The sequence below is a fragment of the Hydra viridissima genome, unplaced genomic scaffold (assembly GCF_058129835.1).
Source record: "Hydra viridissima isolate aposymbiotic clone 2 unplaced genomic scaffold, HvirCarnegie_v1 scaffold_3, whole genome shotgun sequence".
Lineage (NCBI taxonomy): Eukaryota > Metazoa > Cnidaria > Hydrozoa > Anthoathecata > Hydridae > Hydra > Hydra viridissima.
This window is the reverse complement of record NW_028324302.1, coordinates 16,033,050-16,053,703: the sequence shown is the minus strand read 5'-3', so window position 1 is coordinate 16,053,703 and position 20,654 is coordinate 16,033,050. Positions and strand designations below refer to the sequence as shown.

Sequence of the window (20,654 nt, the reverse complement as noted above, 5' to 3'; positions counted from 1 at the left end):
GACTTTTGAATTCAATAGAAAAAATAGGTGCATGAAACGTGTTACATGGCGTTACTAATCTTCATTTATTTTTTAGTGTTTGTAATAGTGAAACATTTAAACATTTGGAATCACAAACTGTTTTAAATGGAACTTATTAAGGTTGATTTAGTTTTAAGTATCTAACGGCGAAATGGATTGCAGATCAGAGTCTGAACGATCGAGGCCAATTCATTTAAAAAAACAAACAACTCGTATTTCTCCTGATCATAAAGAGATCAAAATTTCTTGAATTTCATTGGCCGTTTATTATTTTCAGAGGAAAACATCTTTGATGGCATTAATTGCCAAACGAACTGAGCTTAACTTCCCTAAATTGGATGCACTAACACCTTACTAGACTGAAAAAAAAAAAACAACAGAAAAACACAACCAAATAACAACGGCAACGGCTCATCTGTGTCAAGCTTGGCGTCAGAAATAATGAACCATAAAAACTTTACAGTCGGTTTTATAGACATAAAAAAAAGGAATTTCTAAATAAAGCTAGGGTAAGGAAACAATCTTGTATAAGAAATGTCACAAATCTACACAACCGCAATACGACCGAAAAATTTTGGCCAAATGACAACCTACAATTTTCTGACTGGAACAGCATTCGAGTCGTATGGAATTTATTTAACCCTGAGCTGTACGACCACGTTTTCCAGTTATGGGGTTGTCATTACCACCCACGTCAGATTTAGGATTTTGAACGGTTTCATCGATTGATAGTATTAAACAGGCGGCTTCGGAAGCAGCAGTTAAAACATTAAGCCTAACAATCGCAGGTTCCCATACAAATGCTTCAAAGTTATCGGCAATGTCTTCACTTAAGATGTCTATTCCATACCATAGACCACCTAGAAAAAATTTTTTTTTTGATATCAAGATGTAAAACCTAAGGAAGTAATCAAGCAAATGAACTTATCATTAAAGCAGTTCATAAATACCTGTATTTGCTTGTTGTAAGTTATTTATTTGTAAATACCTGTTGCATGTTTTTGTCTCAGCTTATTTAACAAAGCAATCGAGTCGAAACCAGCATTGTCGCACAACTGTCTGGGAATAACTTCCAATGACTTAGCAAATGCTGCAAGTATAAGCTGTTCTTTGCCTGCAATAGTTCTTGAATAATCGCGTAAAAGTCGACTTAACTCCATCTCAATTGCACCACCACCAGCAACAACTGCATCATTCTTTAAATACGCAAATAAATAAAATTTATTATAACTCACTAAAGTCTAACTGGAATTTCATAAATTAAAGATTATTTATATTTACAAATATAAATAATGGCAGTCACCTTTAGGGCACGCCTAACTATCATTATTGCATCGTGTAAAGAGCGTTCAGTCTCTTCGATAAACTGTTCTGCACCACCACGTAATATCAATGTGACTGTTTTTGCATTAGGACAACCTTTAAAAAGGTTGTATCTAAACAAATACAAAGTAAGAAATATTAAGATCTTTTCATTGAATTAAAATGGAAAGAAATAAAGTAGGGATAGCAGCCAGCAAATTGTAAAAAACCACGTGGCGGCAGAGTTTTAATTACACTACAACCTTATTTCAAGTATACGAATAAAATTTTTTTATATATCAAGTGCGTTAAAATAATTTTCTTTTTTTAAAGCACTAAGTATGTACAAAAGCCGTTAGCAACAAGCATACCTTTCTCCACCGATTTGAACCTCTTCAAAATCTTCGCATGAGCCAAGGACATCCTCAGAGAGCAATTGAACACTAGTTTGAATAGATCCACCACAAGCTTTCATGGTCCGCACTAAATCATCTTCAACAACTCTTCCAGCACAAAATACATCCCGATCAGCAAAGTATTGTGTGGCAACATCACCAATAGGTAATTTGGATAAAACAACCTTTGCTCCACTTTTTACAATATTGTCTAGTTTTTCGTATAAAATATTCCACTCTGCATCAACTATTTTTTGATATTCCTAAACAAATATTTAAAAGTATCCCTATTTAACTTCAAAAGATAGAACTTTATAAGATATAGAATAAAATACCTAAGTATTTACCTCAACATTATCAACTCGAACTTCAGCATTTTCTTTTTCAGCCCTCAGCTCCAGTTCAACATTTAATAGTGCAATTTTGGGTGATTTGTATTTTTTGGGTTGCATTTCAAAACCGGCATATGAGAATGTTTTTTTAAAAGCAACTCCTTGAATAAGTTGAGAAGCCTAATTACAAAAAAAACCTACAATTTTAGATACATTTGAAAGGTTATATATTTGCAATTGCGTAATTATAAAAAAAAATTACTGTTCCTGCATCTCTAATACAGAAATCAAACTAGTATAGATATAAAAAGAAATCGACAAAGAAAATACGTAGACAATTGACAATCACGCTAGGTGCACTCACACGATCTTTTGAATTGAACATTCTTACAACCAAATGAAATTACAATAAACTTTAACAACTTTAAAGAACAAAAATATTCTATGCACAGAATACTTTGTTTTCCAACAGCATTTTAAGAATATTTTTTAAAAAGCATTTGCTTATTAACAAAAACAAAACATTTAGGTAAACTGACCATAAACTCTTTTAAAATTGGTCAACAAGGTTTTTGCACAATAGAATCTGAAAGGTGTCTTTAATTAAAAAAAAATTTTTTTTGTGTGTTGTTGTTGAGCCAACTCTGAGTCTGTGTTTCGTTTTCTCTTAAAAACCAGGAAAAAAGATATTTACAAAGTTGATATTCATATTTCTTTACACTTTTTGTAAGATGTGGTAGGGGAATCTAGGAGGGGGTGATTTATCACAGAGATTGATTATAATCTGTGATAAATAGGAACATTGAATAGATATCCTATGGTTTTGATATTTGAAGTTTTGATATTTGAAGTTGATAGCCAGATTATATCTGTGCTCATTACTAAGATATCAACAAATCTCTACTAAAATCTTGCCCAAAGGTGAAAAATTGAAGGAGGATACCTTTTGGGTTATGATAGATTGCATGTGACAAAGATCCAAGAGAAGATAAAGAAGTTAGAATGGAAAGTTCTGCCTCCATATTTGTTAGACATCTCTTCTACAGAGAATCATTTATTCGAAGCCATGGACAATATCATGAACAAGATTTCTCACCTTCCAGAATATTTTTCCCAAATTAATTTCTTGATGGCAGGTCATTCATAGTGTATGATAATTTTAACAAATAAAGCCTTTTGTATTCAGAAATATGGTGCACTTTATTTATGGGTCATTTTCTAACAATTACTTTTTGATTGACCTGGTATATTTTTATCAAAGAATCAAATATTCAAAAGAGAAAAGAACTGAAAACTAACCTCTAAAGCACCACCCTGAACCTTTTTAACACCAATCATGTTAAGTGGCAATAATTCATCTAAATGAGTTACAGCTTCCACAACCATCTTCCCAAAGAACTCTTTGTGACGAGCGACAAGTTTTGAACTAAGTGCAGTTTCAGCACAACGCTGTAGAACCTTCTTCATTTCTCTAAAATAAAAGCAAAAGAATTTCATGTCACTAAAAGATTTCTAAGTTCAATTTATTTTAAAGAAGCAATCTTTCAATTTCTAAAATATTTTGTATACTTGCTTTCTTGAAAAGCATTTTTTAAGAAAGCGAATATATAAAAATCTACAACAAAAAGAGAGCAAGATAAAATGGTTGTATTAAACTATTTATAAAAAATATAGTTGTATAAACCTAATCTAAAAAATCTTGCTGTGTTACAAAAACCCAAGCTGTGTGTTAGCATATAGAAAATGTACTATTCTGAACACATTACAATAGAAAATCTTAATCTTAAAAATGGTGCAAGCTTTGGTTAAGAGATAAACACTAGTCTCCAAGACACTCATATTAAGAAGCAACCTAAGCTAAGTTTATTTTTCATAAACCTGAATAAAATCAGATTCCTTTTTTTTTTTACTTACACAGGATCTTCTTTTTTTATCTTCACAGAAAGTTCTTGAATTTTATCCAATACCTTAAAAAAAATTGGTTACTATAATAAATACATGAAAATTTCTTGATATGTATAAATTTTAATTTAAATATCAATGAACATAAATAACACTAAAATCAAGTTTAGTAAATGCTAACTATGGTAACTTTTACATATCAAAGTAATTCTTACAAATTTTGTAGCCTTTCGATAACCTCTGATAAGTATTTGAGGATGAACTCCTTCTTCAACCAGTGGCTTGATTTGTTTTAAAAACTCAACTGCTAACAATATAACACTTGTAGTACCATCTCCAACCTGAAAACAAGCTTTTAAAACTTTAATGTGTAATTTTCTACTCAAAAACTGTAACCACTGCTTTACGCACCTTGATTTGTATTGTTAAACTTTATTTTCAAAACAAAATATTTAAATAGTATTTTTGCCCATCTACAGAAAAATAGAACACCACATTTTGAATTAAACACAAAAGATAATTTTAATTCTAAAAAGCAAATTAAAAAATCTGATTTATAACTGACAACTGTCAAGTTGTGTTCTTATGTAAAATACAAATAAAGTGGGTAAAAGTAATACAATCAGAATAAAAATGCTATTATAATCAGTCAAAGCTAAAGTTTTTTTTTTTTTTGGCATGACTAATAATCTGTATATATAAATATATAAACTTTTTAACAAATCGTTCTTAGAAAAATCCTACATTGAAATGAAGAGCATTTTTTCAAAAGGGTCTAAGTCACGTTTCTTTATAAACTTAATCAAGGTTTTTGTTTTCTTAACATTAATTACAATTGGCTTTGTCAAAAAAGGCAGGATGAATAAAGGATGAGTCCTCCTTTTAATATTAAACTATATATAATTCAAAGTGGCAAAAGTCTTAGATCAAATATTGAGCAAAAGAACCCAACTCCTAACATGCTTGCAAGAGTTACTTATGTTTACTTGAAAATGATGACTCCTAGTGAAACTATTGACCTACAATTTTGTTAAAAATAATTCATTTTACAATGTAACACATAAATTGTTTATCTAATACTGCTTTTTATATGTAATTTTTGGAGTCGAGTTCAAAAATGGCATTATTTGCTTTGGTTCAACATAATATCCAAAATATCTGATGAATTTTTGAATTATCTATTTGCTATATTCTAAAAAGTTGTAATATGAAATATTCCAAAGTTAATAAGAAACAATGAAAAAATAACTATTAAGATTTGGAAAAAAAGAATTTTTAAACACTAATAATGCCATTTAATGAAGCCAAAATTTCACAGTAAATCAAAGTTTATTAACTTTGGAAATGATTATAAAATATTATATATGGAAATATTAACTATGGATAATTATACTTATTTTGTAATTCTAAAAAAATCTTCACCAATAATCAATGATAAAGAGATAAGTACCTTGGCATGCTTTAAACTAATATTTCTTAAGATATTCTGATCATTATTTTAAATGAAAATGTTAAAATTTCTTGTAGCTGTAAACAAGCTGGAGTTTTTAAGTGGAAGTTATAGTTTTCTTATATATATATTTAAAAAAAAGTATTACATCAAGATATAATATCAAAGATAATGAGTTAAATCCAATCTGTTGTCAGGTAATGAGCACAAGATGCCTGGGTACTAACTGAAAAAAAAAAAAAAAAAAGAGCGAGAGAATATACCTCAGCATCTTGTGATTTGGCAATATCTACTAGAGTCCTTGCAGCTGGATGAACAATATCTAACAACTTTACAATGGTGGCTCCATCGTTTGATATTGTTGCTTTCCCATTCCCTCCAACAATAAGTTTGTCCATACCACGTGGACCAAGAGTTGTTCTAATGGCATCAGCAACCACTTCACAGGCATTGATATTACTTATTAGTTGAGGAATACCTTGAGAAGTATCGGTACCTTCTTTTAGTAGAATTATCTGAGGTTGCTAAAGAAAAATTTGCACTAATGTTAACATCTTTGTAAATAACTTATACTCCTCTATATCCAAAACAAAAACAAAAAAAAAAAAAACTGTGACATAAAGTAAGATAAATATTGATCAGTGATTTAATTTGGGATTTTGACCACTCTGATAAATATTTTTGAATATAATTTGTACAGGACAAGTAAAGCCTAATTCAGACTTACAGCTTACACCTATACCTATTTCAAGATAATAGCTATTATTAACATTATTTGCAAACTGATATTATTATTATTTGGAACATTAGATAACTCATACCTATTATTTTGGTTATTAGAAAGTTATCATTTTGACTAATAAAACAAATTCTAAAAGAAAGGAGGTTTGTTTTTGAAAGATGGGTTATTTATTATTAATAAAATATTGCTTATAGTTAGTATTCCAAAGTATAAATACTTAGTGGAGTACAGAAGATAAATTAAAGGCAAGAATAAAAAAATTGCTATAAACCTATCATACAATTTTGTAAAAGCATAATTTCAGATCACCTATAGCATTTTAGTGTTATAAACTAATAACTATAACTTTTATACCAATTATAGTACGGCAAAAAATTTCAATCTTTTTATAACTATAATCAATTATAATAATAATTATAATCAAATATTTTGATAAAACAAAAGGGATTGAACAATTTTATTTCCATTTTCATCATTGAAATGTTTCTTAAACACTTGTTTTACAGTTTATTGAACATGTAGAATCAAATGATGTTTAGCTTACTAAATTATTAGCCTAGTTGCGAGTCTAACTCTACTACACTATAAGTCTAATTGTTAATGATACATTTTTACTAAAATTTCAATCACATTACCTCTATGAAAAACAGTTTGTAAGTCAATAAGTAAGAAGCCTTTTGCAGATGTTTCCATATACACATTCAGAAATATAGATACATTTTTAAAAATTATTATTTTGTTAAGTATTTATAAAAATAAAGAACTAAAAGAAACAGTTGAATAGTCAGACTACTGAAATGTCAAATTTAAAAATTTCTCTCTACAAAAGCACCATTGCTCTATATTTGCCAGAAAACTATTAGATTACACTATTACTGATCAAGAGCAAGGTTGCTATTGGCATTTTTCATTTCAATGTGTATTTGGTTGAATGGGTCTTGGTGTTGTTCGTTAACATAGTTTTAATATACTTATAATATTATTTGATAGAAGCTACATAACTTATACTTATATTCTTAATAAAGTTCCGACTAACATTCTCTATCATTCATTTTCCTTATTATATTATATACAATTTGCGTCACATTCTGCAAACTTATTCCATATTTGAAAATGTACCAAATATTAAGAGCTTAAAAATTGGTTGACACTCTACCAATTTTTTTAATTAGCAGAAAAAGAGCAAAATAGCAACTGCGTAGTTGTTTTATGTTAATCAATAGTCTTATGAGGAGCTTAAGTTTTGCTTCAAATGATATTTAATCACTGGAAACCTGTCTCAGGCACCAATTACTTTATAACTCAAAGATATTTTTTCATAATTTATACAAAAAAAAAAAGTTTAAATAATTAAAACAACTAATTCAAAACTTCTTATTAGTTAAAACCAAATTTGAAATATCTTACAGAGTTTTCTCTTCCAACTTCTTGTAAAGAATATTTCAAAACTAAAATTTTAAGAACAATAATAAATTGTTGAAACTATTTTTATGAATTATTTCTAATTTGGTTTACTAGCTAATTAAAGTTATTTTTAATGGTTAAACAAGCAGCTGATTCATCATTAATTTTGATTGATTGTTAAAAAGTTTATAAACCTGGCTCACCATAAAATGCTGCCTAAGACTTTTTAATACCAAAAAGACCATTCAACTCTGTAGCTAATTCAACTAATTTTTTCTTTCCATTAAATGTTTTAGTTTAGGAATAAATGTATACTGCACATTTTGTAACTTGTTTTCTTTCCCGATAAGTTAAGCTCCAAACACATTCAGTATGATGGAAATTTATGGGACCCACTGTTCTGATTTTGCAAGCAGAAAATCTAATAATTGTCATTTACAGAAAATCTGTATTGTTGGAGATCTTATATTAAAAGCAAATGATATTACTTCAACAAGCATGGAATGACAAGCAAGTATTCAGCAAACAACCAAACTGATTGTTTAGGTCTAACGAGGTAACAAAGGGATTTGTCATCAAACACATGTTTGCCTAAAAATATAATTAGATGGAAGCTAAAAAGTGTTTTAAAAGCTAAAATCAAGTTTATTGGATTGGTTTTAATTTTGATCAGTCATGGTCAATGCACAGTGATAGAACAGTTTTGCTCCTAAACCTTAATTTTTCTAATTTAATACGTAAAGTTCATTTGAACCTATATTGAATATGTCTATGCAAAAAGCATTAAACATTTGTAGAATGAAGCTATTTATATTTTCGCGTATATAAAACAATTTAGATCTCAGATAAGATTTATATTACCATTCAAAATTATACGCATATTATAATACACGACAAATACTGGGTTACCCTTAACTTTTACACTACGATTGTATTATGATGTTATTGATATTGCCAGATATAGAACTCACCATAATTCCCCTGCCTTGCATAGCAGACGCCATATTTGTTGTTTATTTCCAGAACATTCTTAGGAAATAATTTTCGGACCGTAAGGTAAATGCGCATCATGACAATCGGAAAAACTGAAAAGTTAACATGGCCTCGATGAAATAATTTCATAGTAACTAGGGAGCAACATTATATTTTTTAACGACAATTCAATCAAAATTTTCAGAATACGCATATGCAAAAATCTTAGATTCACGTTACAAAGGATCAACATTATGTAGTATTGGGCAAAAATACAACATGACCAAGATATCCCCCAGAAGGAAGCTGTGGTCAACATGTTCAAGGCCGAACTAAGGAGCACCCTCTCACCTAATACATCAAAATCCCTCATTAATGACACACAACAAAACACAATGAAAAAAATACAGACACAAATTGACACTTTATTATCCCGATAATTGGGATATACTTCGTTACTGGAAAAACCAATCAGTTAAGTATCCTAAACTTACCCGCCTCGCCAGGAGAACATTGACAGCAGTTTCCTCCAGCTCTAAACGAGTGTTTTCCACAGCTGAAAATATCTGTGGTGACAGGAGAATAAATTTTTCAGCATCTAAAGTTTAAAAACTTGTTTATATAAAAGAGAGCTTAAGACAAATGAAGAAATTGAATGATGTGCCTTTAATAGTTTGATTCAATTTTCCAAAAAAAAATTAGAAACTTTCTTCTTTCAGTAAATTTTCTTCACCATTATTGTGAAAAATAAAGTTTTAGATCTGAATCTAGCTGTTTTATATTTTTATTTTTTTAATGCACTGTTTAACGATACATCGTTTAACGACAAAGGTTTTTCGATGTATTGTTTAACGATGCGTGTTTCGATGCATTTTAACGATGCATTGAAGGAATTCGGATACTTCTAAGTAAATAATCATTTTCCTTCTTTTTTAAGTATAAAAAAAACTAAAATTGAAACAAAAGTGTTAAATAAGACCATGGACTTTTTGCTGACTTAAATGAATTAGAGCAAGCTATACTTTTTAGGTTTTGAGTTTTTTTAATGTATATTTTTTTAAATATCAAGTAATTAAAGCTATTTAAATTGAAACATTATTAACTTTTAAGTAATAACTTATTTATCTTGTGGCTTGTGCATTAGAATTTCAACTGGCATAGTTTCTAGTTGAATTATGGAGTTTAATAACAAACGTCTATTAAAACACAGACGTTCTGTTATTAATGCATTTACGTAACTTTTACAGTCTCCAAAATTGTCACTTGAAGATATCTTAAATAGGGATATTAAAATCTATCGCAACTTAATATTAAAAATAGAATATGTTGCGATAAAATTATCATGGGTTCCGCTAAATTAAAAAAACTTACTGTACCTTATTGCGCCATTTTAACCTTAACTATTTGCTGAATAGAGGAGATATTTAAAAGTTTTTCTTAAAAAATTTTGGGCATGAAGTTATTAGCTACTAACTTTCTAATTTTCTGGAAGATTTCAAGTGTAAAAAAGCTACAAAAAATCAGTACCTCTACAATTTGCCCTAATATGGCATACACCCAAGTGACAGAACTAAGAGGAGTAATATCCAAATTTAAAGCATGTTGCGGTGTATAAATGCAAACTCTTCAATGGGATAAATAAGACTTAAGCCAACTTACTCTGGTGAGCTTCCAAGCCCTAGCACGGCTGCAAAAGGGGGAGGGGGGGCGGCGGCGGGGAAATCTTTCTAGTTGAAAGTCTTTATGCAGAAATTTTTAAGGGTTTAATTTTATGTTTTAATGGAACTTTGCGACCTCGCCCTGTATAAGGCCCAGAGTGAAATCCCCACCAACAGATCTGTTTAGATGATTGTAACTTTTGAATAAAAAAAAAGACAAAACATCGATTAAAAATTAAATGAATACTGAAAAAGCGTGATAGAGTTAACATTTTAACGTATTTTATCTTGTAAAAGTAATCAATTTTATCTATAAAAATCCAGCACGACGGAAGTAATCATTGTAAAATCCAATTTAGTTTCGTTCAAAATTTATTCCCAAAAATTATATTACTCCTAATCTAATGCGCTAGTCTGCCTTTTGTTATTCAGTTTTAGCGGAGTAAATTCTTTCTTAACATAGATTTAAATTAATGATATACTGAATAGTTAATTTTATAAGACTAAGAGCTGTCTAGAAAATGTGAACTTGTTTGTTGTCTTAGGAATGTTTATAACGGTATCCTAAATGTAAAAACAGCATTTGCTTCGATAGGTGACTTACCATAAAGCTAACAAGCAGAAATCATGAACCAATACTCTACATTCGTCGAAGAATACTTATTAATAAGTCTCGCTATAACAAGCGCATAACACTTTGGCCACGTTAAATAATTGAACTCAACAAGTCAAAAGAAAAGGGTGCATAATTTGGTTTTTTACAAACAATTTTCTTTTTCTTTAGAAAACTGAATGCAATTTTAAAAATAAGGTTTTTATTCAATATTTTATTATAAGATTGAGATGATAGATATTGCGGCATACTTTGAGAATATTTAGATAAGTAACTTCGGAACGTTGAAAAAAATTCTTCCACACTGAACGATATAGTAATAAATAATAAAAAAAACTGATATTAAAACTTGCGCGCACGTGAACTTTCACCCTTTTGATTAGAATAATTTACAATAATCGTTTTAACAATACGAAATCTTTATGAGAAATTTTTAAAAATTTATTTTTAAGAAACTATTTATGCTTAGAAAGTATGAATTTATATATAAGTAACTCATATAGAAAAACTTTTTCCGTAAAATTTTAATTAAAAAAAAAACTGTCATCTTGTAGGACAGTCTAAAATCTACTACTAAAACTCAAAGAACTGACATGTACGTCGGAATTCGAGACTTGATTATTGAAGAACATTCCTAAAGCAAATAAGAACATATTAAATACTAAATACGACAGTAAAAACCCACGGCATACGACAGTAACAGTTTAATAATTCTTTTAAAGATCAGAAATACATCAAGATATATTATCTTTCACGTATCATTTATACATGCATATGTAGAGCCGCACTTGCATCACTCTGCCGCATAAATGTTTTCTTAATTTAAATTTTTCATCGAAACATTTTCCAAACGCGAAATTATTATACAAACGATTACGTGGATTTTAAATACATAACAGCGCTAAAATATCAGAGCAAAATGTTGTAAGACGTAAGCTCGTGATATCGAGGCTCTACTATATGTTACAGTAGAATGATGAATTAATATCTACAGTAGAATATCAATATAAAAGAATTTTTAAGAAATTTTTTTGCTGATCATATAGCAGATCTTATTTCATTTCCTACCAGGCTTCGTTATATCGAGATTTCATAGTATCACTTGAGAAAAACATATTCTCAATGTGACAAGCAAATCTTTTTCGTTTCTTCCCGGAAAACAGTCATTTCGGGAAAAATCTTAAGAAGTAGATATTAAGAAACATTTGGTTTACCAACAAATTAAGAAACAATATACTATTAGTTATATCGCTAAATAAGTTACTTATTAAATTGAGAACACCCCCGCCTCCCTCCCCCCCCCCCACCTTTATTTGAAGCTTATTTCAGTAATTTTTTTGCAAAAATAAACTAATTTGTACCCCTAGCAAAAGCTCCAAAGCAAACGTGAATTAGTTTGTACCCCCTAGGAAATTTCTTACGGGTGTCTATGTAAAGACACAAAATAAAGCTAATATACCGAACTTTGATAAAAAGAAAAAAAAAATCAGTGGGCATCTAATAGCAAATTCAAACCATTGATAGCTAAAATAACGTAAATCATTTATGATTTATATGTCGTCATTTAAATAACCAACGAGACGCGAATACAAACGACAAAAAAAAAAATGCTACGAAGTATAAAAATCAAGTAAAATATGAGCAAAAAGAAAAACGAAATCCAATGAATAACTCACAAGCAAACAACTTAAACAGTACAAATGAAGAAAACCTACTGTCGGAAGCAAATCACAGGGCTGAGCTTGCTTTTTTCACCTTGTTATTCATACTTGCACTTTTACTGAACCTTGTTGTGATTTTGTGTTACATCAAAACAACTAAACGAACAACGCACCTAAAGCTTCTTTTAAACTTATGTATCACGAATGTAATTGGGACTGCAATAACTTTTCTATACGGAAAAGGCGACGAATGGCTGTTCAAGCAAAACGTGTGTTTCGTACTACTATCGATTGATACTTGTTGGACTGTTTTGTGTTTATTTTCTACTGTGCTAGTAGTTTCAGAATGCCTCCTTAGTACTATACAACAATATAAAAAGAGACCATTACAAGGAACTTTTATAAATGTTAATTTAACATTGGTTTTAGTATGGGTTGGCGCAGGGATATTGGCCATGATAACGTTTATGCTATTGCAGAAATCTACAGATCAAAACCTTTGCTATATGTATCAGAATTATCGCTATGATTTGTATTCTGCATTTCTGTATTGTTTTGTGATTGCTCCCATGTTATCGTTTCTCGTAATTGAATTCTTAATACTTAAGGCTAAAAGAAAACACGAGAAATCAATTGAAGTGGAAGAATCCCCCGAGAGTATACCGATAGATCTAAGAAATAATACAGGCGCATTTCGTTTATCTAATTTATTGTTGTTGAACTGGTTACCCTATACTATTTATGTAATTTTGTTAATGAATTGGGGAGTTCAACAGATTTATTTTAAAGAAATAACATACAAAATGCTGAAAACGCTCACTTTCTTTAGATGCATGTCCTGTTTACTGCAACCCCTAGTTATTATTTATTGTAACCATAGTATCAACGAAGTTGCCAAGAGACTATGTAAAAGTATCGAAGTTGAACTATTAGGCGAAGAAATTAAAACAAAGAAGAAGAAAAGGAGGAAAAGACAAAGAAGAAACACGACATTATCAAACACGGAATACATAATACAATCAGAACCCTCACCAACTATAAGCTCTGCAGAAATTGATTCAGAAACGTAAATGTACGTTAAACATGGACATGTTTAGAATTCTCTTAATTTTTTTTTTAAATTATAAGTATTTTGTTAGCTGTATATAAATAATATAATTATTTGTATTAACTTTATATGCAAATGATTTATGCCAAAAAAAATTTACATACTGCTCCGCCGTTATATTCTATTTTCTGCAAAGATGCAATTATATTGTCCTTCGATGTTTTTGATGACATTTTTCTTGATATCTTAAATAAGTTGAAAAAGAAATTACCATTGAATTTCTACTTGTACTTTAATTTGAAGACCCGAAACATATAGATTTACCTGAGGTAGGATATTTTTCAAAGACTGATTGAAGGACGTTCCAGTTATATTGCTGACTTGTACAATGACTTCTAATGTCGCTTCAAAACGTGAATCTATAAGCTTAAAAAAGACTAATAATATTATCCACAAATAACAAAGATAAATTGACGCTGATAGTTAATTACACCAGTATAAAATATAAAATTGACAAGTATACACCAGTATACTTGTCAATTTTATACTTTGGTTATTTACCCTACAAGCTTAACGTTACTTACAAGAGCACTTTTAAACGATGGCGCAAGTTTGGGTAAAAGAGGTACTAGCTGATCATGAGCATTTTCTACCATTAGCAATTGCATAAATCCTTCGTAAGCCAAAAAAGAGTAAGGGTGAGACGTTTCCTTTAAGCCCTGGAAAACAATCACTTTGGGATACTACAAGCAGTCAGAACAGAAAAATGTCAAATGAGAAGACATTAGAACATTGAATAACCCAGACCGTGGTAAAAATTCAGAACAGAAATAAGTAAGAACACAAGTAAGTCAGAACAGAAAAATACATGAAAGGGAAAAAGTCAGAAAGGAATTATGTGAGAACGGAAATAAATCCGGTTGACTTAATGCAATCACGGTTACAATTTTATTTCGTAAAATGTTATCGATATTTAAAAAAATGTAAAAGTTCATTCATTGCAATTTGTGAGAACTTTGTTGTTTTTTGAAGAACGAAAATATTTAAGAACAAATTTGTCTAATGAAAGGTAAACTAGAAGAATACCCATTAAAATTAATCATACGTTCAGCATGTATTCATCAGCTTCAATGACTTTGCAAATAGTAGACCAATTTTAAACCTGTATGTGTCATTTGATAGAGCATTAAATGAAGTACAGAATTTGTTTTAATTGATAATTAAAAGATTGCTGCGAAATTTCCGCGCAGGATTTTGAAATAAAATCACGTAATTCATCGTTCAAAATTAATTATACAATTAAATTTGTGTGAAAGAAATTCATTCAGAAAAACTAGGTATTTAAAATTAATGTACAGAATTTGTTTTGATTGATAACTGAAAGATTATTGCGAAATTTACGAAAAAAAAAAGTGAAATCAAACAGCTTACTGCTTATTTAAACAATAATGCTAAAACAACCATTAGAAAAGGAGCCGAAAAACTCAAAATTTTGACCACACCCACTACTCATAGATTGTAAAAAACATCAAATACCATCATCCAGAATCATTAGTAAAACGGTCTGAGAAGCAAATAGCTGTCACTCGCCTTAAATGCAAGCGCTTGTATAAAAAGTTAACAAAGGTTTTATTTGGATGATGGATCTTATTTTTGTTTGTCAAACTCCACAGTTGTTGGGGATGATGAGTGCTACTCCAATGACCCCAAGAATGCCTCTGCAGACCTCAAGTACACAATAAAAGCTAAAATTGAAAGTAAAATATTGGTTTAGCTTGCAATTGGTCACAAAGCTATGACTTGATCATTAATCTGGATATTCAGTTAACAAAAACACATACAAAAAAAATTGCATTGAAAATATTTTGATTCTGTTCCATGCAATAACAATATCCTGATGGCATTAACATCTTTTGGCCTGACTTAGCTTTCAGCTCATTATGCTAAAAATGCAATTCGTTTTCTGGACAGTAAAAGAATCCATTGTATTCTTAAGAAACATAACCCTAACAACTGCACTGAGATAAGGTCAATCAAAGACTTTTGGGGCTGTTTGAAAAGTTTAGTCTACAAGGGAAAGTGAGAAGCTAAAAATGTTCAAAAATTAATTGGAAGAATCAAGTATTGTTTGAAAAATGTCACTCCAGAGGAAGTACAGTAGTTTGTGAGCTTGAGTAAAAGAAGGAAAAAAAAGAATGCAATTTTTTTTTAAAGAATCAATAGTAAAGAATTGATTAGCAATATTAAATGTATAATAGTCCAGCAAAAACAAACTTAATTTGATTAAAAAAACAACAAAAAAAACAACAACATTTATGCTTGTTTTTTAATGTTTTTCCATTTTTGAGGAAGCACTTGTTAATGTAAAATTATAAAATGTTTTTTAAAATTTGTTTTTTTTTCTAGTTTTTTTTAGAATTCTTATTCTCGTTTACTTTCTAACTTTTCAGTGCTATTTGTCAGTATTTTTTGTCAATGTTAAATTGTAAAAGCTTTTGTTTTTAATGTAATAAATGGTTTATTGATAAAATTAACTTAAGATACTTTTAGAAATTGCACACTAAAGTTAAAACTTTCTATTCTGACTTTTTTTGACATTTTCTATTTTGTGAATTTTACTATCTTCCAATTAGTAAAAGAATTGTCCAAATTGCATTATGGGTACAATTTTACTGTTCTGACTTCTTGCCACACCCCAATTATCATAAAGTTCAATTTTTTGTAAAACTTTATGAAAATTTATTCATCAATGTATCATTAAACATTTTGGTCTTAAACTATAAACAAAGCATAAATATTAAATTTGAATGGTGTTATAAAAATTTGTAAAAGGAAAGCCGCTGGAGATAAATACTACATTATTCTTTGCTAAAACTTTTCTAGCAATTAAAATTTAATGACTTGGATGAATAATCATTATCTAAGGTTCATAATTTAGAAAAGATAAACAACAAAAAGATAAGTAAACCAACCAACCTCTGCAAATGTAAGTAACAAAGGGTCAAACTCTAAAGATTCAGGAGGCTTGGTCCATTGTAAAGAATGCTTCACTGAGCCATGAACTAAACTAAAAAGGATTTCCTTTGTAATGTAATTCTTAAGTCAGACAACATAAATAAAACATCTTTTAAAATTATATCAAAAATGCAAATCCTAACTTTATTACCGGCAAGGAATAGCACCTCTAGCATAAGCTGAAGCGAATACTGAATTTATCTCCTTCTTATTAAACTGCAAAATAAAAAGAACGGTTTTAACAATTTATGGTGCTAGAAATTAAATTGTCTAAAAATGAGCAAAATATCAATATGATTAATGAAGCCAATATTAGTATACACAAATAAAATCTTACAGGGTCAACAGTTTTTGGATTCAAGCGATCAGAAATTTTATGGGGCTGGTCACACTTTCCCAGCACTGGTTGTTTTGCTGAACATTTTTTTCTATTGGGTGATGCAAGCACAGTATTTGATGCCATTAACTATATTTCTATATTATACAGTTGACTGATACTCATCTATAAATCATCATCAATCACCATCAGTCATCATCAATCATCATCAATCATAATAAACTCTCATCTTCAGAGAAAATCTAATATCTTAGATTGAGCTTCTACATTAGTTTATGAATATTATTATCTACAAACTTTGCAATATTTATAGGACCACGATTATCAGAAGCTACTTCACAGGTTTTTTAAAAAAGTATATAAAAAACCATTTGTAGCAACAAATGGTAGCATTTAGATTTTATGAAACAGTTTTTATGAAAACATTTTAATTCTTTTAAAAAAAAGATCAAAATGTTTTTGTTTTTTTTTATAAAAACATAAACATTCTTGGAACAAAAATTAGCTATTTATATAAATCAACAAAGGAAAACATAAACAACATAACATGTAAACAGCAAATAATGAGTCAAAAAGCTTTTGTTTTATGCTAAAACACTAGGAAACACATCTATATCATTTATATCATATTTATTACACATTTGTTACTCTTATACTTATAGTACATATTGTTTTACATTTTTTTGTTAAACAAAAAAAATTAAAAATTTTTTGTTTGATTTTTCTTTTATTTGATTTTTATTTTTTTTTCATTAATAAAAGCAATAAAAGCTGCAATGGAAACTTCATCACCTTTAGTAGAAAGTAGATCTAAACCCATGTGAGTTTCCCACTTCCAAAACATTCTTTTAGAGATGCTATACATCACATCAGCAATAGAATCTTTTGTACCTTCAAAAACAGCTTCCTTTGTTTCCTCATTGTAAAAATATAATTTCTTTGAAGAATAACTGTATTGCAAATGCCAAGGTTGACGGACACGTTCAACTATATACAGACCTGTTGGAACAAAATACTTTTCTGAAGAAATGTCAGAAGAAAAAGTAATTCTTTTCTCATTGTGAGATTTCATTTGTTTAAGGTTCATACCTTTAAAAACATTTTCCAGTTCTGTTAGTTCGTAATATGATTTTACCTGGATAGTAGCAATATTTCGACAAGGTTTGGAAAGTGCTTTTACAAATGCTTTACAAAGCTTCATTCTATCACTAAAAGACTTATCTCCAACATATTCCTCACCAAGATAAATAGCATCTAATATATGAACTGCAAACATCTTACGTTGTCCTTTCCCATCACCTTTTAGCTCATTCACAATTTCAGCATCAAGCAAAGTAAACCGTGGTAACTCAAAGTTTATTTTTTCTATTCTTTTCCAATTAGGATGGTGGTGAACAGCTGGATCCCACTTGAAAATAAAATGCCTGCCTAAACTAAATAGAAAAACACGCTCTCCTCCAGAAACAGCAAACTTGTAATCATAAATACTTTTTATCTTTTTTAACAACTTTAAATCAAAAACTTCACTTTTTTTGCTCATCCAATCTACTGAAGGAGACTTCTTAAGTTTATCAAACTGAACATCAGGATCATTTTTAGGTGGATTCAGCCGAGCATCAAGTGGAACTTTCCAAGCTTCTAAACATTGCTTTCTAACTTCTGCTTGATCAGGTCCTACTAAACTTGGATTTTGGACAAACCTGGCTAACTTTTGTAATCCAAGAATCTGTCTTGCACCGATTGAATTGTTGGAAGTAAACATATACTCAAAAAATGCTGCACTTTTTTTAATAATAGGTATTGGAACAACTTCTTGAACATCCTGCTTAGTACCTTTTAAATTGTTAATTTGATTATTGATATCAAACATATAATCATGAATGAAGTTAGAATTTTCACGTAAACCTTTACAAATTAAATAACGTTCTGAATTTGCAGGACGACTGGTAACAGGTTTGAAGATACAAATCTGATCAAAAGCTCTGTACATTAGATAAACAAGTCCAATACTAAATGGAGTAAACAAGTCAAACAACTTGCAGATAAAATGGCCACCTATTCTCAAAACTGATAAAGCACATAGAAACTGACATAAGTAAAGCTGTTTTGATAATATCTCTTGAATGTTCTCCTGACCTTCAACTGAAAAACCACCATCAGCCATAACAAAGTGTAATCCTTTGTTATCAGAATTTTCTAAAACATATTTTCTGAAAGCTGTGAGATTTTCTTCTTTGAAGATATCTCCATCACCTTCATATCCACCTTTTCCATAATAACAGTCAAATGTTTCTGGTGTTCCTGCAATATAATCAGCAAGATTAAAATCATTTGCCCATTCAGCTTTTATGGTCATTCCAAAACCTTTTGCTCGCCATTTTGATCTCCAAAAAACATATTCTGAAAAACCCCCAGGACCAGCACAAATATCAGCAAAGTAAAGCAGATCTAAAGGATTATTTGAGTCTCTCTTATTGTGGTTGGTAAACATAAAATCAAATGAAGCATCAATCTCTGCCATTTTCATTGCAGCACGATTTTGGAAGATAGCACCTCTTATAGTTTCATATGGATTAGCTCGTGTACGAGCATGAAGAAATTCTTTTTGACCCAGTTTATCAAATACATTTTTACTTTTAATGATAGCATCTAAAATTTCTGGTTCACAAAAGTCATATTCATCTGTAATAAATTCTTTCCTATCAGATATAACAATCCAGTTCTTCATTTCAGAATAATAAGGCATATCTAATTCACAACTTGTCATCCAATCTGGATCTTGTCGGACCATAATTTTTTCCTCAATATCCCATGAAGCATTTGCTTTTGCTTCAAGCCCATCCAATTTAAGACCAAGACCTCTTCTACCTCGTTGATTTGAAGCCTCTACAATATCTACACGCCCAGTTTCATTTTTACCCAAACCTTTGCCTTTTGCATAACCCATTTTCGACATCATGCGTTGGGCAGCTGAGCTGTAAATTTGAGTAAAACTATCTTCAATAGATGAATCCTTTTTACTTGAATCATCATCTGAATCATCAGTATCAAATGCATGTTTTTGTTTGCTGTCTAATAGGGGACCTTTAATTAGAACAAAATTGCTATAAGTATACATAGAAACAAAATAATAATGACAAAGTGCATCAATTAAAAGAACAACAAGAAAAAGAAATTATTAATAACAATTATTTTGGTATATAAAAACTGGACGCACAACTACAGATTTAACTTTAAAATATTTTTTCTTTGTTGAAAAAATTTTATATAAAAAAAATCTTTAAATCTATTAAAGAATATAAACTTGATGGAAAGCTAATTGCAACAAAAGATTTTATTCTAAGTAAAAGCAAGTGAACATAATTCTTAAAAAACCAATAAAAACAAAATGAACTAACCATGCATTCTTACCATTTTTAACCAAGTTTTTTGCAAAAACCCCATGAGAGAAATTATCAGAGTGATAATCATCTTCTTTATGCTTTTTATTTTTACTTGAAACATCATCTGAACCATCAATATCAAAGGTATGTTTTCTTTTATGACTCATTTTTGTAATTTTTATATGAACCTTTAATGTGAGAATAAACAAATGGTATTGTTATTACATATAAACAAACAATAATAAAAATGATATGATGATGATGATGATGATGATGATGATGATGATGATGATGATGATGATGATGATGATGATGATGATGATGATGATAATGTAAATTTACTTCACAATTACATCTCAATTAAAAAGATACAAATTCAGTGCTACAAAACAAGTACTTTAAGTATAAGCAAGGGAAGA

The 20,654-nt window shown here is 29.6% G+C and overlaps 3 protein-coding genes across 4 annotated transcripts; all 3 read right to left on the bottom strand.

The window, feature by feature from the left end:
* Nucleotides 1-416: 416 nt before the first annotated feature.
* Nucleotides 417-8,635, bottom strand: LOC145199713 (T-complex protein 1 subunit eta-like). The gene is made up of 10 exons (XM_090081135.1): nucleotides 8,520-8,635; nucleotides 5,666-5,926; nucleotides 4,168-4,293; nucleotides 3,965-4,017; nucleotides 3,350-3,521; nucleotides 2,066-2,230; nucleotides 1,695-1,981; nucleotides 1,325-1,457; nucleotides 1,010-1,217; nucleotides 417-881 (listed from the first exon to the last, which is right to left on the bottom strand). The coding sequence occupies exons 1-10, from the start codon at nucleotides 8,550-8,552 to the stop codon at nucleotides 658-660; spliced, it is 1,662 nt and encodes a 553-aa protein (XP_089937261.1). The 5' UTR covers nucleotides 8,553-8,635; the 3' UTR covers nucleotides 417-657.
* Nucleotides 8,636-11,034: 2,399 nt separating this feature from the next.
* LOC145202501 (PACRG-like protein) lies at nucleotides 11,035-17,354 on the bottom strand. Its single transcript, XM_090081134.1, has 7 exons — nucleotides 16,853-17,354; nucleotides 16,667-16,731; nucleotides 16,477-16,567; nucleotides 14,085-14,219; nucleotides 13,825-13,926; nucleotides 13,665-13,745; nucleotides 11,035-11,425 (listed from the first exon to the last, which is right to left on the bottom strand). The coding sequence occupies exons 1-7, from the start codon at nucleotides 16,976-16,978 to the stop codon at nucleotides 11,372-11,374; spliced, it is 654 nt and encodes a 217-aa protein (XP_089937260.1). The 5' UTR covers nucleotides 16,979-17,354; the 3' UTR covers nucleotides 11,035-11,371.
* Nucleotides 17,355-17,467: 113 nt separating this feature from the next.
* Nucleotides 17,468-20,436, bottom strand: LOC145180326 (cap-specific mRNA (nucleoside-2'-O-)-methyltransferase 1-like). Of its 2 annotated transcripts, none has more exons than XM_090081130.1 (2): nucleotides 20,264-20,436; nucleotides 17,468-19,936 (listed from the first exon to the last, which is right to left on the bottom strand). In XM_090081130.1, the coding sequence occupies exons 1-2, from the start codon at nucleotides 20,400-20,402 to the stop codon at nucleotides 17,580-17,582; spliced, it is 2,496 nt and encodes an 831-aa protein (XP_089937256.1). In that variant the 5' UTR covers nucleotides 20,403-20,436; the 3' UTR covers nucleotides 17,468-17,579. The 2 variants fall into 2 exon arrangements, with proteins under 2 accessions (XP_089937256.1, XP_089937257.1); XM_090081131.1 differs by having other exon boundaries at nucleotides 20,251-20,430.
* Nucleotides 20,437-20,654: the final 218 nt, after the last annotated feature.